Source organism: Capra hircus, chromosome 28 (genome assembly GCF_001704415.2).
Source record: "Capra hircus breed San Clemente chromosome 28, ASM170441v1, whole genome shotgun sequence".
NCBI lineage: Eukaryota > Metazoa > Chordata > Mammalia > Artiodactyla > Bovidae > Capra > Capra hircus.
Window position 1 is genome coordinate 21,177,568 of NC_030835.1, and position 27,268 is coordinate 21,204,835.

General features: G+C 35.3%; 1 protein-coding gene across 4 annotated transcripts in view; it reads left to right on the forward strand.

Annotated features, from left to right (window-relative positions):
- The window catches only part of HERC4 (HECT and RLD domain containing E3 ubiquitin protein ligase 4), a 124,965-nt gene extending 102,453 nt beyond the window's left edge, over positions 1-22,512 (forward strand). For 3 of the 4 annotated variants that reach the window (XM_018042293.1, XM_018042294.1, XM_018042295.1), the window contains 8 exons: positions 1,462-1,629; positions 1,852-1,995; positions 10,164-10,330; positions 11,266-11,332; positions 13,748-13,830; positions 17,599-17,782; positions 21,018-21,120; positions 21,851-22,512. In XM_018042293.1, the coding sequence (XP_017897782.1) occupies positions 1,462-1,629; positions 1,852-1,995; positions 10,164-10,330; positions 11,266-11,332; positions 13,748-13,830; positions 17,599-17,782; positions 21,018-21,120; positions 21,851-22,059 (1,125 nt within the window). In that variant the 3' untranslated portion in view covers positions 22,060-22,512. Of the gene's footprint in view, positions 1-1,461; positions 1,630-1,851; positions 1,996-10,163; positions 10,331-11,265; positions 11,333-13,747; positions 13,831-17,598; positions 17,783-21,017; positions 21,121-21,850 lie in introns of those variants that run through there. The other variant, XM_018042296.1, reaches the window with a different exon arrangement.

Below are 27,268 nucleotides of genomic sequence, written 5' to 3' on the forward strand. Positions count from 1 at the left end.
ATAAACAGTTTGATTTGTTTCCTTGATAAAATGTTGGTTTGTTTCAAATCGTGTATTATATATTATATTGTATTATATATTCCCTACTTATGTACTTAAGTACAAGTACTTAGTAGAAGGTGAAAGTGAGTAGAGATGAGATGATGTTAAAGTAGGAGGCATTTGATCACATATTGGGAGTAGGGTATGAAATTTCTGTGAAGAATGTTTTAGTAATAATAAGGTGTTTTCTTGAGGTTGGTTGTCTCCTCTTTGCTCTTTTCCTCCCCCTACTTATGTTGAGTATTTTTTCCTTTATAATGAGAATTTTAAAAACTAGTTTACATTGTGAATATGAAGGAATACAATAGTTTTACTTTACCATTTGAACTTGTAAATTAAAAAGGTTTTGAGTTTTTTCCTCTGATACAGATATCAGACTATAAAGGCTGAGGACTAAGAAAGGATGAGATGAGGCCTTGGGTACTTAATATTCTAAAAATGCTTTTAAAAATTACCCCTGTCCCAGTTTTGTTAGCAGTTTTTATTCCTTTAAAATAAATGCATTTGATATTCTAAATTCTTCCATAGTTTTAAACAATAAATAATATAAGGAGGAATTTTAGAGCTGTGCTTATTTCTGTTTTCATCAATGGAAAAAACTAAGTATTTTTGCAAGGTTTTATGGCAACAGTTGGATTGCTAGCTTTTTTTAGTAGTCTTTGTTAAAACAGTTACTTGGTGCTTTCAATGTAGGATATTTCATTTTAGAACAAGAACACAAAGAAAATCACAGGAAAAAAAGTAAAAGCTTTAAATTGGTAAAAGCCAAATGTTTGGAGTGTGAGCACAATAGGTGATCACTTTGAGCTTCCCTGGTGGCTCAGCAGTAAAGAATCTAAGGAAATGGCAACCCACTGCAGTATTCTTGCCTGGGGAATCCTGTGCAGAAAGGAACCGGGTAGGCTGTAGTCCATGGGGTTGCAGAAGAGTCAGACAGAATTTAGTGACTAATAACAACAGCGTGGTGATCGATCTGATAGATGACTTTCTGTAAACCTTTTAGTTGACCAGGCTGTTTCTTATTCTGTGGAAAGGTATGTTTTAATGCTGTCTTCTTTTTCTCCACACTCTCCATCCTAGTTATTTTTTGAGAGACCACATTGTTCAGATTTATTATTATTATAGTTCCATGCTTATTTAATGGTATCATCAGTTATACATTACTACAAAAATTTCAAAAGGATACTTTTTTCCTCAGAATATAGTTTGTTAAGCTCTGATGCTGTGTTAAATACTGTGTTAGGTGCTATGTGAATTCAATAATACAGGAATTTGTTGTTTTTATTGTTCAGTTGCTTTGTCGTGTTCAACTCTTCACAATCCTATGGGCTGTGGATAGCTATAAATAGAGGTTAGCTTATCCAGTCATAGTAGCTTCTTCATAGCATTGTTGTTAAATTTTTAATTTTTGTTTTCTAGATGGCTATTGACCAGGCCCACAGACAGAATGTCTCCTCTCTTTTTCTCCCAGTGATTGAATCTGTGAACCCTTGCTTAATTCTAGTGGTACGTAGGGAAAATATTGTAGGAGATGCAATGGAAGTCCTTAGGAAAACAAAAAATATAGACTACAAAAAGCCACTCAAGGTAATTTAACATTTTCTGTTGTATAATTGGAACTTTCATTCAGAAAATATGTTTAAAGTTTTCCTGTTTATTTTTATAGTATCTTTGAATCTTAATAAAAATATACTTAAAATTATAGCTATTAATTGCTGAACATTTATTCATAATAAATAATGTGTTATAGAGTCTCCAGAATATACTTTTCATTTCTTTACACTCAGTGTTTGCATTATCCTCTTTTAGGTTATATTTGTTGGAGAAGATGCTGTTGATGCAGGAGGGGTACGCAAGGAATTTTTCTTGCTTATCATGAGGGAATTATTGGATCCTAAATATGGCATGTTTAGGTATTACGAAGATTCCAGACTCATTTGGTTTTCTGATAAGGTAAAAAGTCCAGCCATCTAAATTACTTTTGTAAATAAATACACACACACCCCTATATATTTCAATGTAACTCAGTAATAAATAGGAGTTATTACTAGATTCCTAACATTCACAGATCTGTTTTATTTAAATTTTAAAAACCATTAACTTTTGGACTTAACAGTCATCGAAACAGATTATGCTTATCACACATTTCAAATTAGCAAAATAAATTAAGGAATGGTCAGCCTGAAAAATGATGTTGACTGTTCTGCTGAGTTAGATTTGAGCATTGATTAGCTACCAGATTAGCTTTCATTCTGGGGAGAATTAATTTATTGTTAGGGGTCATTGATTTCTCTCTTGTATCATATAGGGCAGAGATAACTATGCAGCAAACGACATTTCATGATCTAAGTTCTTCCCATCGCATAAAGTCAGTGCCTGCTCACTTACCTATTTTCCGTTGCTGTGCGTGCATGCTCAGTCACTAAGTCAGGTCCAACTCTGTGCAACCCAATGGACTGTAGCCCACCAGGCTCCTCTGTCCATGGGTTCTTCCAGGCAAGAATACTGGAGTGGATTACCATTTCCTTTTCTAGGGAATCTTCCCAACTCAGGTATCAAACCCACGTCTGCTGTATCTCCTGCATTGGCAGGTAGATTCTTTACCAATGAGCAGCCTTCCACTTCCTAGCTAAAACTGGCAGAGGCAGAGTTGGGTAGTTATGACAGAGCCCCTGTGGCCAACAAAACCTAAAATATTTTACAGAAGAAGTTTGCTGGCCCCTGATTTAGAAATTGTAAGTGAAATTGGTGGTTCAGTTTGTAGAACTATTGAGCTGAAAGAAATTTGAATTATGTACTATTTATTCTAAAAATCTCGATGTATTGTTTAGTCATTTCTTCCAGGAGACTGTCCTTGTGATGTTAACAGTCATGATGATCAGTGCCTAGGCTAAATTTATTAGGGGTCACAAAATGATGCTACTCTTAATTCTGACATTTCTTTTTCATTTTTGTAGCTTAAATACTTACTTGTAAGGAAATTTCCTCATCTACTATTTGATCCTTAGTAATACAGTTCATATGGGATGTTTTACATTCTCTCTCTGTAGTTACTTATTTTTCACAAGAATGAATCTGTTCATTAGCATACTCCAGGGGTGACAATTCATTTTTTGGTTTTGTTTTCAAATATTATTGTATATTCATGGATTAAACATATTTGATGTTTTTCAATCCATTGCTGTATGCTGTGCTCAGTCGCTTGAGTTGTGTCCAACTCTTTGCAACTCCACAGACCATCGCCCAACAGGCTTCTCTGTCTGTGGGATTATTCCAGCAAGAATACTGGAGTGGGTTGCCATCCCCTACTCCAGGAGATCTTCCCAACCCAGGGATCGAACCTACATCTCTTGCATCTCCGGTGGATTGTTTCCTGCTGAGCCACCAGGGAAGCCCTTCAGTCCATTGCAGTTATTATCTTTATTGATATTATCCCGTTTTTGTCAGGAGAGCTCTTCAACTTGGCACCTGAGTGCTTTGGATACAGTCTTAATACTTTGCTTCCCAGATAATAATATTCAGGCTTCCCAGGTGGTACTAGGGGTAAAGAATTCTTGTGCCAGTGTAGGAGATGTAAGAGACATGGGTTCAGTCCCTAGGTTGGGAAGATCCCCTGGAGGAAGGATGACACTCCAGTGTCATCCCCTGGAGTGAATGACACTCCACTCTAGTATTCTTGCTGCAGTAATCCCATGGACAGAGAAGTCTGGTGGTCTGCTGCAGTCCATGAGGTCACAGAGAGTCGGACACTACTAAGTGTCTGAGCACTAATGCTCTTTTAAGTAATTTCCTTGCTACCTGGTGTACTTGGTATGATAAAATGTTCCAGACTTGTACATTACTGCCTAGCAATATCAACCTTTCAACCAATATTATGATAACTGAAAATACAGTTGACCCTTAAACAATAGAGATTTGAACTGTGTATTTTCACTTAGATGCAGATTCTTTTCAACAAATATATACTGTGATTCTACACTATCCTCAGTTGGTTGAATCTGCAGATAGAAGACCAACTAGAAGATTATACTCAAGTTTTCAGCTGCACAGGGGATCAGCGTTCCTAACCCCTGAGATGTTCAGGGGTCAACTGTAGTTCTGTTTTAACTGTTTTGCAGGGTTTTTTGCCCTTTGAGTATACCCTAGGAGAGAAGCATGTTTGTTAGAAGGTTAGAGTAGGGGGAAGGGTATTGGAATCTTGAAGAAGAAAGAAGAGTGAAATAATAACTCAAGGGAGTGGATCTCTCTTACCTTTTCAGTTATATCTTGATTTGGACAATAGGAGCCCAGTAGAGCTGGCTCCTACTTAGTGTACTTTTTGACATGTCCCCATTTTTCTTTCATTATTCTTTACATTTGGTATACAATTTGGTACAGAAAATGTTCCATGCTGGTTTTGTGTTTTCCATACCCTAGTCCTGACACTAGCCATTTCTTCTAAGGGCCCTGGCTTCTTTAAGTATAAAATGGTATTTAGAATATCTAGTTGTGGATGCTGAGTGTACTCACCACCTCAGAGATGGTGTAGGAAGGAGGGAGGATGCAGAGGGCCATTTGTTCTTTTTAATTTAATAATATTTTTTAATGAGGTAAAATTGACATAACTAAGTTCTTCCCTTTAAGAATTTTTTACAGACACAGTTCAGGGGCCTTTAGTACACTCAAGAGTGTTGTGCAGCCCTCACCACTACCTGATTCTGTTTCATCACCTCAAAATGAAACTGCAGACATAAGCAATTTCTCCCTGTACCCTTTCAGCCTCAGACAGTCACTGCTTTACTATCCTTTTCCCATGGATTTGTCTGTTTTTGATATTTGCTGTTAATGGAAACCATATAGTTTAATGGCCTTTGGTATCTGACTTCTCTCATTTAGGATAATGTTTCCAAGGCTCATCCATTTGTATCATGTGTCAGTACTTTATTCCTTTTTGTAGCTGGATAATACTCTGTTGTATAGCTCTACCACATTCGTTTATTCGTTTGTTAGTTGATGGACATTTTGGGTTGTTTACCTCTTTTGGTGAAATACCACTGAATAGTACTAGTATGAAAACTTGTATGCAAGTTATTGTTTGCAGTTATTTTGGATATGTACTTATGAGTGGAATTGTTAGGTGTTGTGATAATTCTGTTTGACTTTTTGAGGAACCACCAAATTGTTCTCCACAATGGCTGAACCATTTTACATTTCCATTAGGAATATATGAGGATTCCAGTGTCAACATTTGGTACTTTCTTTTTTTAAAAAAATATATTTTAAAATGTATTTTATGCATGTATTTATTTCTTCTTACTATAGTGGTATGTTTGAAGTGGTATCTCATTGTGATTCAGTTTGCATTCCCTGCTGACAAATGATGCATTTGGCCATTTGTATACCTTCTTTAGCAAAATGTCATTTTTATTGTTGTTGCTGTTTTAAGAGTACTTTTATGTATTCTGGATACTGGATCTTTGAGAAATATATGATTTGCAAATATTCTCTCCCACTATGTGAATTAACTTCACTTTCTTGATAATGTCCTTTGATATCAAAAGTTTCAAATATTGGTGAAGTCTTTTCTTGATGTGTTTCATATATTGTTGCTTGTGCTTTTTGGTGTTATAACTAAGAAACCACGGACAAATTCAAGGTCATGAAGATTTACCCCTGAGTTTTCTTATAAGAGTTTTATAGTTTTTGCTGTTATATTTAAGTCTTTGATATATCATGAGTTCATTTGACTATGGTTTGAAGTAAGAGTTCAACTTCATTCTCTGTATGTTAATACCTGGTTGTCTCACCGTTGTTAAAGAAACTAATATTCTTTTCCCATTGAATAGTCTTGGCATCCTTGTTGAAAATTAATTGTCTATCATTATATGGATATTTCTGGGCTCTCAGTTTTATTCAGATGATATATATGTCTGTTGTTATGCCAGTACCACACAGTCTTGTTTACTATAGCTTTTGTAGATTTTGAAATTGCAATGTGTGAGTCCTCCTACTTTGTTCTTCCTATTCAAGATTCTTTTGACTATTAGGAATCCTTTGCAATTCTGTATGAATTTTACAGTTAGCTTTCCATTTCTGCAAAAAAAAGAAAAAAAAAGGCCATTGAGGTTTTGATAGAGAATACATTGAATCTGTACATCAGTTTGGAAAGTTATCTTCTAGTCTATGGACATCGAATATCTTTCCAGTTATTTAGGTCTTTTAATTTCTTTCAGCAACGTTTTGTAGTTTTCAGTGTACAAGTCTTACACTTCCATGGTTAAATTTATTTCTAATTATTTTGTTCTTTTTGATGCTGCTCTAACTGGAGTTGTTTTCTTAATTTTAGTTTTAGTTCATTGCTAATGTGTAGAAATACAGCTGATTGTTTTCTGTGTTGATCATGTACTAAATTCATTTATTACATCTATCTAATAGTTTGCTTTATGGACTCTTTAGCATTTCTATTTACAAGATCGTGTCATCTATAAAATTCAGTAGGTTTAATTTTACTCTTTCTTTCCTATTTGGATACTTCTATTTCTTTTTCTTATCTAATTGCCCTGCCTAGAACTTCCAATATGTTTTCAAATGCAAATAGTGAGAGTGGACATGCTTCTCAATTTTTCCTGATCTGCATGGAATGTCAGCTGTGGATTTTCATAAATTCCTTGAATCATATTAAGGAAAGTCACTTCTATGCTTAGTTTGTTGAGTTTATTTATCATGAAAGAGTGTTAGATTTTATTCAGATTTTTTTTTTCTGTATTAGTTGAGGTGATCATGTGGTTTCTTTCCTTCATTCCATTATGTGATTGATGTATTACATTGGTTGATTTCCTTATGCTCAACCACCCTGCATTCCTGGGCCATTCACTTGGTCATGGTGTGTAATTCTTTTTATATGCTGCTGGATTCAGTTTGCTAGTATTCTGTTGACAATTATTCTGTTATTATTAGGAATACTGCTTTATGGTTTTCTTTGTGTGTGTGTGAAAGATGTTTTTGGCTTTGTTATCATGGTATCCCTAACCTCATAGAATGAGTTAAGAACTGTCTCCTTCTTTTCCTCTTCTAAGAAGACTTTGCGATTGATAGATGTTAATTCTTCTAAATGTTTGATAGAATCTGGTCTCAGGCTTTTGTCGGAAGGTGTTTGATTGATTGTCGGAAGGTGTTTGATTGATGGTTCAATCTCTTGCTAAAAGTTTCTTTAGGTTTTCTAATTCTTGTTATGTAAGTTTGTGTGGTTGTAGGAATTTATCCATTTCATCTATATTATCTGTTTTGGTGGCATTCAGTTATTCATAATTGTGACCTAATTACTCATTATTGTCTTATAATCCTTTTTATTTTTATAAAGTTAGTAGTAATGTCCACACTTTCAGTCCTGAATCCAGTAAGTTTTCTCTTTTTTTCTTGGTCATTCTAGTAGAGGTTTGTTAATTTTGTTGATCTCCACTTTAACCTTTATTATTTTTCCTGTCTGCCAGGTTTGAGTTTGGTTTACTCTTCCTTTTGTAGTTCCTTAGGATATAAAGTTAAGTTATTTATTTGAAGTATTGTTTCTTTTTAAATTTAGATGCTTACAACTATAAAAATTTCTTTTTGAACACTGCTTTCCCTGTCTTCTCTAAGTTTTTGTATGATGTGTTTTTCTTTTTAGGAGTCCAAGTATTTTCTGATTTCCCTTGTGGTGGTACCTTCTTTGACTGATCAGTTTTTTTAAGTGTGTTGTTTAATCTCCACATCTCTGTGAATTTCCCATATTTCCTTCTGATGTTGATTTCTGGTTTTCATTCCATTATGTCCTATAAAGGTTTATGATTTTATTCTTTTAAAATGTAGCCATTTAAAATTAATCATTTATTGGTTTTGTTTCTTACTCATCCAGTTTTCTTGTGTTTGTTTCTTTTGTTTTTTCCTTGTAATTCTTGGTTGTTTATTATTTTAGAATGTGACACTGAGATGCTACCTAGATACTTTTGTGTACGGGCATATGCACATTTATGTTGACGGACCCCGCTCGTAAAGTGATTAGGTAGAGGTCTTTCAAGGATGAACCTGCATATGTCAGCATGTGTAAGTTTTTTACCCTTTGAGTTTACAGGGAAGGTTGTAGCCCTGGCTGTCAATGTTCTAGTAGTGTTCCAGACACTGGAAAGGGAAGCTAGGATTCCCATTGTTCACTGTATAGACTTCCATTTGATCCCTTTGTTTTTGAAGCAGGACCCTGAGCATCAGTTGTGTCAGATTCCAGAGCTTCTTCGATTCATCCTTTCTAGAAAGTCAGAGGCCTCTCCCGTCAAGCATCTTATTTTCAACCCCTCTCTGATAGCTGACTCTCAGAGTTGTTTTGCTAACTGAGCTAGCTGGAGTACCTCTGACTTCACAGGGATAGATTGGCACTGTCAGTTCCTGAGCCTACAGCATAGATGAGCTTTTTTTTTTTTTTTTTACTGGCTTTTCTCTACAAGCTACTGTTTCCATTTTTTTCTGCTTTACCAAATCAAACCAGCCATTTATTTTTCATATTTTGAGATATTGAAATCTCTTTCATGCTGTTGAAACTCCTCCCTATTCTTTTTTCTTGTGAATTTATGCCATTTATTCCTGTTTTCTCACCTAGAGGGATTTCTGGAAGAAGAGATGTTAACACATACTCAGTCTGCCCTATTTAAGAACTTTTTGAACTATTTAAGAACACAATGTAGGGACATCACAGAAGAAAAAGATAAATCTGGCCAATGAAAAATATGAGATAACAAAACATAAAAGGCATATATGTATTGAATATGACACAGGGTAGTAACCGTAACATATGATATATTCAAATATAAATATATAAGAAAACACTAACCCCTGAAAGATAAATGGGCCAAGTGCACAAAAAGACTTATCAAACACACACACAAATCTATAATTTTTAGTATCACTAGTAGTCAAAAATGTATAGTGAAACACGTTGCCATTTTTTAACTCAAATATATTTTATGTGTGTACATAGATGAAAATGTGGAAAGATAGTCATTTTCCTGGAATACAATGGCAGTATAAACTAGAACAGTTGTGGAGGAAAAGAGTTTTTATGGTATGCTTAGCATTCCTTTGACTTTGAAATTCTTCCTTGCAAAGCAGAATTTCTTCTATGGAAATATTCCAAACTGTGGACCTGAATATATATATATATGTATGTATATGTATATGCAAAAAAGATACCCATCTTATTTTGAACATTACTAGCTAATTAGAATATTTATTGAGCCTTTACTGTGTGCTGTAAGAACTATGCTAAAAGCATTTGACATACATTATTCCTCTTAATCCTCACAATAACCTTATGAGATTGATACTGCTTTTATCTTGAAAACACCAAGACTAGATAGAGAATGAACTATGTCTGGAGCCCCAGATCTAATTTAAAAATTTCTTCTGTTAATTACATGCTCACAGAATTTCCTGTGACCATATATTAATTCTTTAAAAATTATTAAATCTTTAATTCTTTAAAGATTACTGAAGGAAATAAGCACTGTTTTTAATATTTTAATCATCTAGATGTCCAACTATAGTTGCTAATAGCTAATTTAGCAAGCCTTAATAGCTAATTTAGCAAGCCAATGATACTTTTATGTGATTAATATTCAGCCATTAAAAATCATGTTCTAGAAGAGTAATGACATAAGAAATACTTGTGTTGTAATTAGAAGAATGAGAAAACTTTTAATATGTTTTATATTATTTTTCTGAACTTATAGTAGATGGAAATACATTAAAATTTTTTAAATCATTGTCCCTGGTGTTTCTAAGTGATTGAGTTACAGGTGTTTAATTCATTTTCTTCCATAAGCTTTTTATTTTTCAAATTTTGAATGTGTATAATTTTTTAAATAAAAAAAAGTTCTAGTAATCTTTTCATTTATTAATATAATGCTTAGTGATATGAAAATGATTATATTTCTGGGGGAAAATTAAATGTGAAATTATATGTATAGTATAATCTCAACTAGATTTTAATTTTGTCTCTCCTAGAAAATACGTTGAATGAAAATGTGCAAAAATACTAACAATAATATTACCCCAGGGAGATAGGAATGAGAATGAACTTTTTTCTTTTTATTCATTTATTTTTTCTGTATTTTCAGACATTTGAAGACAGTGATTTATTCCACTTGATTGGTGTTATCTGTGGATTAGCAATTTATAATTTTACTATTGTGGACCTCCATTTTCCTTTGGCTTTATATAAGAAACTGCTAAAAAAGAAGCCATCCCTGGAAGATTTGAAAGAACTGGTCCCTGATGTTGGGAGGTTAGTTGTAAAAAGTGGCAAGAATGGGGTTTAGAAAATAGGAAATGGGGGATGTACAGAAGTTTTCTTTTTAGGAATAATTATGTTTCTGTTGTTCTTGTTGAATTTCCAAAATAAACCAATAGCCCTTCTAATAAAGGAAAAAGCCATTGTGAGAATTTTCTACTGAAAGAGTTATATGTATAAAGCCATGTGCTAAATTTTTAGTTTAACAATACTTTGTGAATATCAGATAATAAATTTAGGAAGGTAATGTTTCTTAAGTGTAGTTAAATAATTGATTTGGACTTTTACTTCTAATTACCTTTATTCCTAGGTGGGTTGTGTAGTTTCTTTATATTTATTACATTAAATGGAATAAAAAATTGCATATAAGAACAAGTATTAAAAATGGGTGCTTACATGGCCTTTGTATTCAAAGGAAGAGGTAAAAACTTTAGTTTTTTTCTCTTCAACATTGTTTATAAATTCACCAGTCACTCAATTGTGTTCAATTCTTTGTAACCCCATGGACTGCAGCCCACCAGGCTCCTCTGTCCATGGGATTCTTCAGGCAAGAATCCTGGAATGGGTTGCCGTTTTAGGGGCTCTTCCTGACCCAGGAATTGAACCCATGTCTCCTGCATTGCAGGCAGATTCTTCACCATCTGAGTCACCAGGGAAGCCCTAAAAATTATATATAAGAACAAGTATTGAAAATGGGTGGATACATGGCCTTTGTATTCAAAGGAAGAGATGAAAACCTTATTTTTTTTTCCTTCAACATTGTTTATATATTTGCTTGTACAACCACCATTCTGAAACAAACATAAAAGTACAAATTAGCAAAAGGATTTGACCAAGAATGAATGAGAAATAAATACCTAGTCATAGGTAAACTAGTCAAAATACACAATTATATTTTACTTCAAAGCAACATACATATTGTTTTTCAGAAGCATGCAACAGTTACTGGACTATCCTGAAGATGATGTTGAAGAGACATTTTGTCTTAATTTTACGGTAAGATGGAAAGACATAGAGTAGTAGAGCTTGATTGTTCATCATCCCTTTTATTTATCAGCTATGCCTTATGGTTTTTATTTTGATGAATGGAATTCTTAAAGAATCCTTTAGCTAACATTTATTGAGCATTAACTATATGGTAGCCACATGCATTATTTCATTTAATCCTCATAATCCCAAGAGATTGGTATTATTATCCTTATTTTACAGATGAGAAAACTGAAAACAGTGGTCACATTTCAGAGAAAGTATTTGTATCCAGCTCTGTGACTGGATAAGCCTGTGTTGTTTAACATTATACTAAAGATCTTTACAGATACAAGGGGTCTTCTTTATTCAAGTGTTCATTTTTTGAGTCTGCAATCACAAGAATATTTAGAGAAGCAAAGGTTATTATAACATGAGAATATCCACTAATGAATTTGCCACCTAAAAGACTAATTCCCACTCAGACATCCCTTTTATACTAACATTCATCCTTGCTAATTTTGTATTACTCTTGGATGCAATGTAATATAAATAGAAATACATTGAAATATTATTTGGAAAATGAAATTACAAATCTTTAAAAAGATGTAGAATTTAATTCAGTGAGAGGGATGTTCAATAAATCATCTAGTCTTTATGCAGAACCATTGATAAGTGAGGATCTGGCAGAAGTAGAATAGTTGACAATTAAAGGAGAGAAGAATCAGCAAGGATTATGATAAGGCACTTCAGAAGTAACTATGTGAATACTGTAAATTAGACTCTTGGGAAAATGGTAAAAACCTTCAGTTTTTCTTTTTTCCTGTCTATTCTTTTCAAAAACTTTGTGTGCCGTTCCCCCCCCCACCCCCCGCCACATACCCTTAAACTGTCCTCTTTGTGTTTTTACAGTCAAAACTGACGAAAGATAGCATATTCTTGTGTCACACAGTTTGCCAAAAACATTATGTGCCCCTCTCAAAAATGTTTGTCCATTCTTTGGTCATTTTAAGAATTGGCGCATAGTGCAGTTACAAGAAAATTTGATAGATTTAAAGGGAAATAGGTTGATTTCTTTTAGTAACGTTTAACTTTTTCCAAGAAAATGTCCTGCTTGAATTCATATTTACTATGAAATTTTAGTTCTCCTTTTCAGTTGATGCACTTAATAACCCTGGCAGTTTTCTTTGGATCTTTACTGATCATCTCAATTGACTGAAGCATTGAATTCTAAGCTTTAACGTATCAGTCACCAAGTTTGTGAATATTTAGTAAGATCTTTGCTAATTCAAACATTCCTTCCCACTGTTGTTTCTTTCCCAGACATACTCAGCAGCTCTTTGCTACTTATAGAATAATAGCATTAGAATGGGCTTCAAATCATTTGTAATCTGGCTTTCTAACTTCCATTGTATCCTTCCACTCATACTAAGTTCTGTCATGTCTCACAGTATTCTTTTATATGCCTTACCTTCCCTGTTTTTTAGGGGCATGCATTTTTTTGATATGTGGTCGTTCTGTCCTTTTGTTCAATCCCTGTCCTTAGTCAGAAATTCTATCCTCTCCTAATCTTACTCATCCTTTTAGATGCTTTTCAAATGACATTTCTTCCTCAAGGTTTTTTATACTTTCTCTGTTGAGAAGTAAGCTTTCTTTCTTCCATGGTCTGATAATATTTTGTTCATGTCTCTATTATAGCATTTATTTTACTATAATAATGAGTTGTTTACATATCACATTTCACCTTCTTTATTGGGTAGCAACTTCCAGAGCAGGGATTTATTCATTTTTTATCACCCCACTCCTAGTGCAGTGTTTTGTAAACAGGTACTAAAAAAAGTAATAGAAGAGAGGAATATTGCTAAAAAAAGAGGGAATAGGAAGAGAAAAGATGCAGAGGTGGGAATGATAACATATATAGGAAGATGAGCACACTAGTAAGGGAAATAAGAGATTTCAAAATAAATGACTCTTAATAAACCAAATTAATGGCAAACTGGAAGAACCACCTGTAGTTAAGAATGCAACAAGAAGGAATACCAGAGTGGCAGCTCTCATGAGGGAAGAATGCATAGCTGTTCTAAAGTTGAATGCATTCTGACTTGGAGTCTATCACTTGCCCAAGGAAAACATCTTTCCTAATATTTTACTCCTGTAGTGACCCTTCTGAAGTTTTACATGGGATGATTACTCAGTTTCCTGTTATTAACAAACCAAAACCTTGTTAATTGGTAATTAGTCAAGGTAGGATTTCAAACTGCTAGAGAAGATGAAAATTTCTAGCTGTGGCTTCATGCAGAATTCACAAATAAGCTTATGCTACCAGAATTTTACTTCAAACATATTATTTCTTACATTAATGAGAGAAAGGTAGATTATAATAGGTTATTAAAATAATAAGTTTTGAGTCTGACATTGACTTTTTTTAAAAATTTAAATTAATAGATCACAGTTGAAAACTTTGGTGCAACAGAAGTGAAAGAACTGGTTCTAAATGGTGCAGACACAGCTGTTAACAAACAAAATCGGTAAGTGACTTATAGCAGCATCAGTGGTAGTAATAAGATTCAGTAGGCATTTTCTTCTGTATTTAGAAATATGTCACAGTCTTAAGTTTTTACTCAGATAAATTTACTCTTTGAATGGTGAGGACGTAATCAATCTTCCTTTTGCTCCTGTTAAGACATTAATAAAGGGACAAAAAGATGATTATCAATGAGAACCAAGAGAAGGAAGAGGAGACAGCAACAGACACATTTTCGGAAGCTAGAAACCGGTGGCACCTAACTTCAGCCAGCCAGAAGAAGCTGAAGCACAAGGTGGACTAGGAGCCCTGAAGGCAGACAGTTCATATTGCAGAACAATAGTTCAGGCATTGAGAATAAAAAATAGGTTACAAAGTGTACGGATTTTAAGGGGAAACTGGAAACAGAATGATTGGCTGTTATAAGAAGCAGTTAGAGACCCATTTCCCATAGTGCACACGTGGCCTAGCAACTTTCCTTCTCCAGCTGGGCAGACTGGAGATTTACTGATCAAACTAAAGGAACTGTGGATTTGAGGACAGTTAGGCAAAGCACTGAAATGAAACATGAAGATTAAGTGGAAGTCTACAGCTCTCTCCTCCTCGACACTGTGTATTGGAAGATTCTTCTCTGGGAAAACTGCCTAACTTTTAAATGTAAATGAATAATGAAAGAATAGTAGACATTTCAGAAAAGACCAAAACAGTAAAACAGAATGCCAGAGAAACAGAAACCGTGCAGGATGAAGAAATGCCAATAAAAATTGAAGTCAGTATCCGCAAACTGGTAAGAGTAGCATCCATGAAGGTAATATTAAGAAGAAATGGAATGACTGAAATTTGTCAAATGGTACCCCCTAGAATTTCCAGAACTGAATGACATGCCTTTCAAGATTGACAGCATGGAAACTGAAATAAAAAACATAATTACAAGGCAAAATTACATGAAATTTCACAACCTGAAAAAAAACGAATTGTGAAACCTTTCAGGGCCGGGGGTGGGGGTGGAATAGCAGACCATACACAAAGAATTAAGAATCAAAATAATATCAGATTTATAAAGATTAACAGTGAAGTTAGGAGATCAACATTCTGGGAGAAAATTATTTTAAACATAGAGTTCTATATTGAAACTATCAAGTGTGTGGTTCAGTTCCGTTCAGTTGCACAGTCGTGTCTGACTCTTTGCGACCCCATGGACTGCGGCATGCCAGGCTTCCCTGTCCATCACCAACTCCTGGAGTTTACTCAAACTCATGTCCATTGAGTCGGTGATACCATCCAACCATCTCATCCTCTGTTGTTCCCTTCTCCTCCTGCCTTCAATCTTTTCCAGCATCAGGGTCTTTTCCAGTGAGTCAGCTCTTCACATCATGTGGCCAAAGTATTGGAGTTTCAGCTTCAACATCAGTCCTTCCAATGAACATTCAGGACTGATTTCCTTTAGGATGGACTGGTTGGATCTCTTTGCAGCCTAAGGGACTCTCAAGAGTCTTCTCAAACACCACCACAGTTCAAACGCATCAATTCTTTGGCACTCAGCTTTTTTAATAGTCCAGCTCTCACATCCATACATACAAATATGTAAAAATGTTTTTATACATGCAGAGTCTCAGAGAATTTACTTCCAATGCAATTTTCTCAAGAAGTTACTGAGGATATGTCCTACCAAAACAAGGAATTGAACCAAGAATGAGGAAAAAAGGATCATAAAAAAGAGGAGAGGCAAAGAGAAACAGTGGTGTGTACAAGATTTAGAAATAACTATCAATTTGCATTAGATAAGGAAGATGGAGGGCTCCAGGAGGAATGTTTTCAGGAAAAAAATGCAACCTAGTATATTTGAGTGAATCTAAAGGAGATTGACATTTCTGTTGAAGTTGGGGATGAGGTAGCAACCTGAGAGACACAAAAATTCTTTTTCAGAAAAGTAATTGTAGAACACTCCCTAATTTAGTATTTATAGTCATAAACATGTTAACAATGAATATTGAACCAATATTCAGTATTCAGTTCATCAGACAATGTTAATAATTGTAGCTCAAGGAATAACAGAACTCTGTTGTTGAAGTTTGAAGGTAGATACCAGAAGGAACGACAGAGTTAACAAATAGTTTTCTTCAAATTTCCAGAGACTTGATCCAGATGATTATAATCCTGATTCTGTTACTTAGAAGCTGTGTAACTTTAGGTTAATAAGTTGGTGTCTCCATGCCTCAGTCTTTTTTTCTTTAAGGTGAGATGATATACCTACTTCATGGGGTTATTTTGAGGATTAAATGAGGCGATAATTTAAAAATGCTTAGAATAGTACCTAGCACGTGTATGTGCTCAGTAAATGTTGGCTGTTAGGACTATACTAATTGACATTTTAAAATGTATTTTTTTTTTTGGTAAAAATAAAGCTGTTTTTAAAATAATGTGGAAAAATTTTAGGTCTTTCTACTTTTTAAAAAAAATAATTGGTTTTGAAAAGCTTTGACTATGATATAGAAAGATTTTTTCAGCTTTTCAAGTTCCCGTTGTTGCACTAATTCTTTAAGTTTCTAACAAATATTATTTCACATAGATTATTTAGTTTAGAAGTAATTTAAATAATTTTGATCTTTTTACCACCAGTCCTAGTTGCATAATGAAAGTGTGGAATGCAAAAATGTTAGCACATAAAACACTTTAGCCTTTTGTACTTAGGAGACTTAACTATTAGTAGTATAACTTTGACTTTCTAATAGTTATAAAATTATGCCTTATGAAATTACTGTTTCTTCTTATAAGAACCTTATACTAATAAGCATATGCTATTGATTTTTCCTTAGGGCCACCAACTTTATTTTATAATGGCCCCCTTTAACCTTTTTTTTCTATTTGTAAAGTGAGTTTGCAATTATTTTAAAATTTGCCAAAGTGGTTATCTGTAGATGACTAAATTTACCAGTATTCCCATTTATAGAATCATCCTTTTTAATTTGGATAACAAGAGTGTAAAATATTGAAATCCTCTAGCACCCATTCTGATTATTGGTTTAACCAGATAGCTGCATAAAGTGTTTGTGGCCAGCAGAATAAATGGGAGTAAAACTGTAGTTCTAATTACTGAGTAAAGGCTTTTCTTTTTTCATGACTGTTTCCTTTTGTATCATAACAGGGAGAAAAGCATCAGCAGTGTTCATCTGTATGTGTATTTATATGTATGTAAACATACACTTTTAAAGAAAGTTCACTTGTAGTCTTTAATGGTTATCCTGAAAGAATACTTAATGCCCCTCTTGGGTTTTTAATTTTTTAAATAAATTGCTTCATCAGATTCCTTTGAAACCCAAGGAAAAGCAGACTACAATCTGTGAAACAGTCCAAATCCCAAAGTTCTCTCTCTTTTTAAAAAATCCCTTATTATTTTTTAACATTATACTTTTTAGGAATGTATTAGAGTGATACATATAAATTCTAAATAATTTGTGAATAATTTAAAAATATTTTTGATAGCCATTAGCATCATCATTCTTCCATTAGGACATCTTTCACTTAGAAGTAAGCTAAGAATGGGTGTGAATGAGAAGTTGTCTACATGCCTCCTAAATGTACCAGATTTTTATATAGAAAGAATAATAGACTTCTTCATAAAGATTTTGTCCCTTGAATCCTACTCATGCTTTCTCAGTTTTGTACATAAATTGCAAAAAGTACAGTAACACTCAGAGGTTTAATGAGACTGTAATATGTATTCTCTTAAATTTTTTTAATATTTTGTGCATGTGTGCTTTTTCATTTCTAGACAAGAGTTTGTTGATGCTTATGTGGATTACATATTCAATAAATCAGTGGCTTCCTTATTTGATGCTTTTCATGCGGGCTTTCATAAGGTCTGTGGAGGAAAAGTCCTTCAGCTCTTTCAGCCTAATGAACTACAAGCAATGGTTATTGGAAACACAAATTATGATTGGAAGGAATTGGAAAAGGTAGGGGAAAACAAATCTGTGATATTGTTTAGATGAAAAAGCAAAAGGAAAACATAACTTATTGATGGTTGTATTTCTGGTATTGATGGTATGCATGTTCGTGTTATGTGTATTTGACTACAAGTTTTTTAAAACAGTGCTATTGTGCATTAAAACTGAATGCACTCTTGATACGTTCACCACCTGAGAGGTCTCTGAGACCTTATGCTGAGTGAAAGAAGTCAGTCTCAGAGAATTATATACCATACAATTCCATTTGTATGACATGGTTGAAAAGCCAAGCACTGTGTTGGACAGGGGCTAGGGATGAGGAGGGAGTGTGATAGCAGAGGGGCAACGTGAGAGAGTTCTTCAGGGAGACAGAATTGTTGACTGTCCTTTAGTGGTGGTTTATCTGTATATGTGGTTTAAAATTTGTAGAACTGTACACACATAAATGTCAATTTTACTGTGTAACAATTTAAGGAAAAAAATTTTTAATTAAAAAAAAAAAAAAGAACTTCCGAATAAGCATAGTGGAATAAACATTTTTCTCTGCTCCCTCCCAAAATCTCATTAGAATTAAAGTAAAGGAAACATAGGGCTAATCCCCTCCCCTATAATACAGTGAGCAAGAGAAAATACAGTTTTGGAAGATGGAAAATAGGTGAATGAGTGACTTAGAACAAAGAAAATTGAATTCTGAGCCTCCAGAGGACTAGATTTGTCAAGAGGCAGCCTGTCACATTGTAGAATTTGTGAAAGTCACAGGAATTAGCACATCATGTTACCAGGGGTACAGGGTTGGGCCGAAAGCAATACAGTTGCTTCAAAACTAATTTAAGGAATTACTAGACCTCTCACATCCCCTTGCCTGCCTGGCAAAATAGAACTCTGGAGAGAGGCTCTAGAATCTGGGAAAGCGTGTAGAACTGAGGCTGGCACTCAGAAAGCTGGCAGCCAGGCTTGAATCCTCCAGGAAGGAGATTGAAGATCTCTTTCAGGAGGTAAATTAATTTGCTAAAGAGAAGAAAGATGACTTTAAGAATTGTCATGCCTCAGATCCTACACGGTTTATCCTTCTTGCCTCATCTTTCATTCCTCCTCTCACTCTGCTTCAGCCTCATTGGCTTCTTCGCTGGGCCTAGAACCCTCCAGAAACACTTTAGTCCTGTGGCCTTTTTGTTTTCTGTGCCTAGAATTCTCTTCACCTTGATAATTTCAAATGTATCTTGTTCTCACTTTCTGTATGTCTTTATATCTTTTCAGAGATCTTCATTGGATAACCCACTGAACATTGCATATGTACACACACATACATACCCCCATCTTCCTTCTCTTTTTTCTTCTCTAAATTTGACTAAATAAAATTTTACTTAATTGTCTTTACTGTCTGCTGCCCTTTACTCCCCACTCACTGTAAGCACTATAACGGCGGGATTTTTGTCTCTTAGTTCACTGCTGTCAGGATTGTTGTCTGTCTGTTCACTGCTGTGTTCCCAGAGCCTAGAAGGGCATTGAGCAAGTACTTAAAACCTTCTCTGAAGTTATAACTGATAGAAGTAATCATTCAGGAAGAGGAAATTTTTTAAAAGTATGTTTTAGTGTACATAGTATACTTAGTTTCTTCCACTGATCTGATTCATTATAATTTCACTAATTATGATTTGACTTTAAGTGTTCTTCATTAGGACTGCACATTTCCCCAGTACCATCTTGTGGTTTAAAAAAAGGAAAAAACAAAAAAACTAGCCAACCACCTTTCATTTCCCCACTAACATATTCATAGTCTTCAATTCAGACAGGTTAGTACTTTAGCTGATTGCTAGAATTCAAGCCATTATCTCCAAATCTGTTTGTAAATTAATAGCAGATATGTTGTGGATTTCTCAAGTTGTCATTGATACAATCATGGCTACAAATAGAGCTCCAAATTGAAGAACCTGAAAATAAATATTTACTGAGCCTCTACTAGATACCTAATACTATGCAAAAGATTAGAAAGACAGCAGTAAATAAGCTTGAGACATGGTCTTTGTCCTCTGGTAAGGAGGCTGGACATTAAATAATTGAACTGTGATGAATATAAAGGAAGAGTTTAGTGAATGATATATAAGGCGGAACCTACACAAACAGGGAATGCCTCTCACTTGATGGTAATCTCTACCAGGTGAGAACTTTGTTCACTGCAGTTTCCCCAGGACTCCAGACTTTGACTGAATCTCATTATACATTTGTCTAATGAGCCAATGAATGAATTAGGTGACATTTAATCTGAACCTAAAGGATAAGTAGAATTTACTCCGATGAACAAAGAAAGGAGGAGTGTTTGAGAAATATATTTGCTGTTTTGTTGCACGTTACACCAAAGATGAACATTTGTTGTCTCACATAGTTTCTGTGGGTCAGAAAATCAGAAGTGGTTTAGTCCAGTGATTTTAAACTCGGAGATGTTTCATGAGGTTGCAGTTGAAATACCAGCTGGTATTTAGTCATCTGAAGATGGCTGAAGGATAGGATTCCCCTTCCAAGATGGCTCACTCACATGGCTCTGAAAGGGCTCAGGATCTCAGCATGAGGACCTCTCCGTAGGGTTGTTTGAATGTCTCCATGAAACGGCAGCTAGCTCCCCCTGAGAGTGAGTGACCAAGAAGCTAAAGCTGCACAAGTTTTTATAATCTAGCCTCAGAAGTCATGTATTCTCACATCTGCACTGTCCTAAGTCTGTTCAGTGTGGGAGGGGACATAACATGGCCATGAATAGCAGGAAGCAGAGGTCTTTGAGGGCCTCTTGGAAACTAACACAGAAAATTGGTAGTGTTGCTCTTAGAACCATTAATGTTTTAAAGAGAAGATGGAATAATACAAAATAATTTGTATGACTTGATTCATAGAAAGAAAACTTCATGATTATCAGAGATAATTAATTCCATGTTAAACTTTAATAGTCCATTAGCCTTTTAGTAATTTGGTTTATCCTTTAGATATTTACTTTGGAAAATGATATTACTGTCATATTATGTTCTTTGAATTGGGAGTAGGGGAGATGTTTCTGCAGATTCATACATATTTTCTTTCCTTTCCTCTGGAACTAATAGTTCCAAGTTGCAAAATACCCAGGAAGTAATAATTAACTGAATTACATGAGTTTCAAACTCTTGGATAGTGTTAACTTTCTGTGCTAAGGAAGCCAGTTATCAGATTCAAGATAAAACTGATATCCCTTAATATTAATAGAAGGTTATGTTGTTTTTAGAACACAGAATACAAAGGAGAATATTGGGCAGAACATCCTACAATAAAAATGTTCTGGGAAGTATTTCACGAATTACCATTGGAAAAGAAAAAACAATTTTTGTGTAAGTATTTCTGTTTTATGAGAATAAAAAAAGTTTCAATAATTACTGAACTTTTGAACTTAGACTAACTGATTAACTTTGGTGGGGTTTTCTGTATTATTCAAGGTCCTGTTTTTAATTTTCAGAGTAATTTTTTTTAATCCAGTCTTTAGGTTTTAAAAAGATCTCTGCAGTATAACTGTTTTCAGTCTTCAGTTTTTTTCTTTGCTTCAGAATGAAAACTCTGGTAGTTGGTGTAGAAAATAGAACCTTCCTGTTCCTGAACTTAATGCCTAATCTGTGTCTGGTTTGCATATCATAGGATGACAGGTCATTAATTTTGGCTTCCAAGTATGAATTTGTTTGAAGATGACAAAACAAATAGGAAAGGAATCATAATCAAAACTGCATGTTTTTTAAATAAATAGTTCTAAATGGTTACTCTTTTCAAAAAAGAGGGGCTCTCAAAATGTTTTTATCAAGGACAGTAGTCATTCATGTATCAAACATATATTAAGCCTTTCTGTGTGCTGATGTTAAGATTACACTTTTAAAGAAAAAATACTGTTTGGATGTATCTCAGAATCATGCTTCCACAAATTCTGGGGATAGGCTTCCACCTTAGAGCAAATGTTACTGTAAAGCTTTGCTATGAGTGATTGTTTAAGTAACTTGATACTCCACATTGTTATTTAAAACTTTTATTGTTGATAAAAGTAGTTGGTTCACTCAATGATTCTTTTCTTGGCAGTATTTTTGACAGGTAGTGATCGCATTCCTATTCTTGGTATGAAGAGTCTAATACTAGTCATCCAGTCAACAGGAGGTGGTGAGGAATATCTCCCAGTTTCCCATACCTGTTTTAATCTTCTGGATCTTCCAAAATATACAGACAAAGAAACTCTACGCTCTAAACTGATTCAAGCTATTGATCACAATGAAGGCTTCAGTTTAATATAACTTTGGAGTTACAACCATTCAGTTTACTGCAAAAGCATTAAACTAATTATTCGTGTTTTTCTTGTGGTGATGAATTCAGCAAGGTGATAGAGGTACTATTATAATTCTTACTTGCAAAATGTTCAATGCAATGAATATTCATGAAAGCCAAAAAATATTAAAAGAAATGAACAAACTGTGTTAATATTAAACACTGTACAGAACCATGGATTTTTTTTTTGCCATCTTCTAATAAACATACAAGTATTGTGACTACATTGAGGTTTTACTAACATAAATTTTAAGAGTTCGCATATTTCACAAATGATCTGGTGTGTGAGTGCATGAAAATGTTGCTTAATTTTCCTCCAATCACGGATGAGAAGCCTTTAACTTTGGCCTGCAATAGTCATTCGATTATTTTTTCATTTTGTAAATAAAGTTTTGTAATAAAATAGTTATGTTCTGATACCAGTGCAGTTTCTCTGGTTGTACTTGAACTGAGATTACTTTAAAGGGTTAAAAATTATCATTTAAATCTTATTCTGAGAATCTATGAAGGCAAAAAATTAGCATGGTGGAAAATACAGTCTTTGCTTTTTTACTAGAATAATGTCCTTGTGCAAGTCTAAATTACAAATAGAATTTACCTGATTAACATATAGTTCTTTTTATGCGTCTTGAGATATAATTTGATAAATGGGAAGTTGTCAGAAAGCTTAATATTTAGTACTGAAAGAACTCTGTCCAGTTGCTGAAAATACAATCGTTGACTACTATGAGAACCAATCATTGGGTTAAAGCTTTTAAAACTATTGATGCTGCAGGTTGGTATTTAAAGATAATTTTCAGTGCTTCAGAATCATTTACTTGAATTTTAAGAGACAAATCTTAACAGATAAATCTTTTAAGTTTTATGGTGCTGATGCTTAGTTATCTCCTGTCATTAAATTGTAACAGTAAGTGATGCAACACATGTGACTTTCTGCTATAATGCAAATATTTATTTTTTAAATTTATTTTTTAAATGCCATGAAACTGTTTAAATAATAAAGGTTTATTGGCTTAATATTTAAACTTTCACTGGTTCTCATATGAGTCAAAATTCTTCAAAAACAGTAATATCTAAGGGAAGCCCATTCCCATACAAATTTTCTGTTTAATAGAAGCTCCCAAGTCTCCTTACCTGTAATTCTAAAATCCAAAACATTGGCTGGGGTCGGGGGTTTGGGTGGAGTTACATCATTCTGTAGCAAAACCTGACCTCAGTTGTTGAGGCTGTTTATGATATTAAGTGGGACTATTTGCATATCTTACTGTGGCACTGTTGGTGTGTTTGTGTTCGATCTAGGTGCTGCCCAGCTATGTATGGGCTGCTACACCGTGTGCTTTAAAAATTCTTTTAGCATTCATAATTCCAAAATGCAAATGAGTCCAAGGGTTTTGGAAAAGGGATTGTGGACATGTACTTTTCACTAGTTAAAGTTCTGGTGTTTTCTAATAGGCTTTTATTATTTTTTTTTCTAATAGGCTTTTAATAAAAGCCTTAATAACTGTCCTTAAAGTAACATTTTTCCCAGTAAAAGTCTTCCAGGTTTCTGGTATTATGCTGTTTCCATGCACATCCATTTCTTGGGGCTATTGATTGTTCCCATTGAAAACATAGCTGTGTGTGTCAGGTTTTTTAGTAACCTCTATTTCCTATGAAGCTTATCTGTAAAATAGCAGCCATGCTGGATTAAGACAGGTAGAGTTCATTGAACAGGTGTTTTAACAAGGCCTGACCTGTTATCTGGGAACACAACAGTGCAAGGCATAATTTGGGTAACTCTAGTATTCTTTTCCTCCCTGTTACTGCAGGGCTACAGTAGAATTAACAGCAGGGAGATTCATGGGAAAAAATACCATTGAAGGTTTTTCAAATTGCTGTTTGCTGCTTTTTAAAAGTAACAAAAATACCAGGCTTTATAGATTAGAAATGGTTTGGACCTAACAGAAGCAAAGATACTAAGACGACGTAGCAAGAATACACAGAACTATACAAAAAAATATCTTCATGACCAGATAACCACAATGGTGTCATCACTCACCTAGAGCCAGACATCTGGAAAAGTCAAGTGGGCCTTAGGAAGCACCACTGTGAACAAAGCTAGTGGAGGTGAATGAGTTCCAGTTGAGCTAGTTCAAATCCTAAAAGATGATGCTGTGAAAGTGCTGTAAATCTGAAAAACTCAGCAGTGGCCACAGGACTGGAAAGGTCAGTTTTTATTTCAATCCCAAAGAGAGGCAATGCCAAAGAATGCTCAAACTACCACACAATTGCACTCATCTCACATGCTAGCAAAGTAATGCTCAAAATTCTCCAAGCCAGGCTTCAACAGTACATGAACTGTGAACTTCAGATGTTCAAGCTGGATTTAGAAAAGGTAGAGGAACCAGAGATCAAATGGCCAAAGCCTTTGACTGTGTGGATCACAACAAACTGGAAAATTCTGAAAGAGCTGGGAATACCAGACCACCTGACCTGCCTCCTGAGAAATCTGTATGCAGGTCAAGAAAGCAACAGTTAGAACTGGACATGGAAAAACGGAGTGGTTCCAAATCAGGAAAGAAGTACGTCAGGGATATTGTCACTCTGCTTATTTAATTTATATGCAGAGAATATCATGTGAAATGCTGGGCTGGTTGAAGCACAAGCTGGAATCAAGGTTTCACGGAGAATTATCAATAACCTCAGATTTGCAGATGACACCACCCTTATGGCAGAAAATGAAGAGGAACTAAAAGCCTCTTGATGAAAGTGAAAGAGAAGAGTGAAAAATCTGTTGAAACTCAACATTCAAAAAATGAAGATCATTGCATCCAGTCCCATCACTTCATGGCAAATAGATGGGGCAACAATGGAAACAGTGACAGACTATTTTTGGGGGGCTCCAAATCACTGCAGATGGTGACTGCAGCCATGAAATTAAAAGACGCTTGAAGAAAAGCTATGACCAACTTAGCATATTAAAAAGCAGAGACATTATTTTGCCAACAAAGGTCCATCCAGTCAAAGCTATGGTTTTTCCAGTAGTCATGTGTGGATGTGAGAGTTGGGCCATACAGAAGGCTGAGCGCTGAAGAATTGATGGCTTTTGAACTGTGGCATTGGGGAAGACTCTTGAGAGTCCCTTGGACTGCAAGGAGATCCAACCAGTCCATCCTAAAGGAAATCAGTCCTGAATATTTATTGGAAGAACTGATGCTGAAGCTGAAACTCCCAATACTTTGGCCACCTGATGTGAAAAACTGACTCACTGGAAAAGACCCTGATGCTGGGGAAGATTGAACATAGGAGGAGAAGGGGACGACAGAGGATGAGATGGTTGGATGGCATCACCAACTCAACATGAATTTTGAGTAAGCTCTGGGAGTTGGTGATGGACAGGGAAGCCTGCCATGCTGCAGTCCATAGGGTCGCAGAGTCGGGACACGACTGAGCTACTGAACTGAATTGATAGATTAGAAAGAAGGCAAAATACTGAGTTCACTAAATTGTAAATAATTGTCTTTAATGTCTTTAAGTCAGTTGTCATTTTAACCAATAGCCATTGTTCAGAGAAGGCAGTAGAACCAATACAACAAGCCTTTAAATTGGCATGAAATAAAACCACAATGTAGTTTACAAAACTCTGAACCCCAGCCTCTGCACAGGGATTGGCTTATAACATGTTTTTGCCTGCACTGTGTAAGATTTTCACTGCATTTAGTTGAACAAGGTCTTCTGATGACGTGTAATATGCCTAAGGCAGTCTTCCCCTGTATATGGTGAGTTCTCTGAAAGCAGAGGTAAAATGGTCTTGCTCTCAACCTCTTCCTATCCCCAGTCTCCTTTCTCAATAGTTCAGTAGCTCCCTGCACTCACATTGGTAACATTACTAAGGATAAATTGGGAATTCGTCTGTTTTATGTATGTCTACCTTAGTTTCCCTGTTGGGCCAGCCACACTGACTGGAGGGTTAAATGCAGAAAGAACTCACCCTATTCCTTTCACTTCTCAACTCTTACTATAGTCTTACTATATTTACTTTGACTTCTTAACTCATACTATATATCACCTGGGTCTACTGTTTACTATTATGTAAACTTCACCTTTGGCCAATTAGATGCCATCTCTAAGAGGTGACAGCTCAGGTTACTTTCCAAAATTCACCAGGTTACTTTTAATCCCAGTTGAGAGTAGCTTGGGGGTGGGGGGCAGCAGGGGTGTCATGAGACCATTTCTCCTAGCATCCTAAGGCTGACTGTTTACTTTTAAGGAGTGGGGAGAACCTTTGATTAGGAATTGAAACTTGTTTCAAATAAAATTTATCAGATAATGCTTTAGCAGGTGGGTGAAGGTACATCATTCTTTTGTGCCACTGAGGAGGATGCTGATTAAACAGTGTATCCCTGGAATATGATACACCCACCAACCGAAGTGGAAAGAGCATTGAATCCATGGCTTTAAGTCAGGTTTTGCTAGGTATTCAATTATTCGAAATGACACCCTCATTAAGAACTACTTTCCTATTTTGTGCATATATGGAATTTCACAGGTATTTTTTCTAGTGCAAACAAGATATACAGGGGCAGAGAGTTTTTTGGATTGTTTCATTCCCTTCAAAGAGACCCGAAGGCAGGAAATGGCCACACTCATTACATCTCTAAAGGGGCACGTTTCTACCCTCCTGAATACTAGACTTCTGGGTAGCCTAAGAAAGGCGACACCAAATATGATCAAGTCATTTTTCGTCTGCTCCTTTTGGTCTTGAGTTCGCTACAGTCCCGCCATTACCTCATCTCCCTAATCCAAAGTCCTGGTCCTTTGTCAAGTGTTTCATGTCAAAAATTAGCTATTCTTTTAGTCGCTAGTTCAGTCGCTCAGTCGTGTCCAACTCTTTGCGACCCCATGAATTGCAGCACGCCAGCCTCCCTGTCCATCACCAACTCCCGGAGTTCACTCAGGCTCATGTCATATCCAACTCTGCAACCCCATGGACTTCAGCATGCCAGGCTCCTCTCTGTCCTCCAGTATCTCCCAGACCTTGCTCAGGTTCTGCTGGTTGCTCACATCTCATCCTCTGCTGCCTCCTCCTCCTCTTGCCTTCAACCTTTCCCAGTTATTCTTAGGCAGGGTTAGTGAGGGGGGGGAAGGCTCCTGGTCTAGAACAGGACATTTTGGTGATGTACAGTTACTACAGGAGCT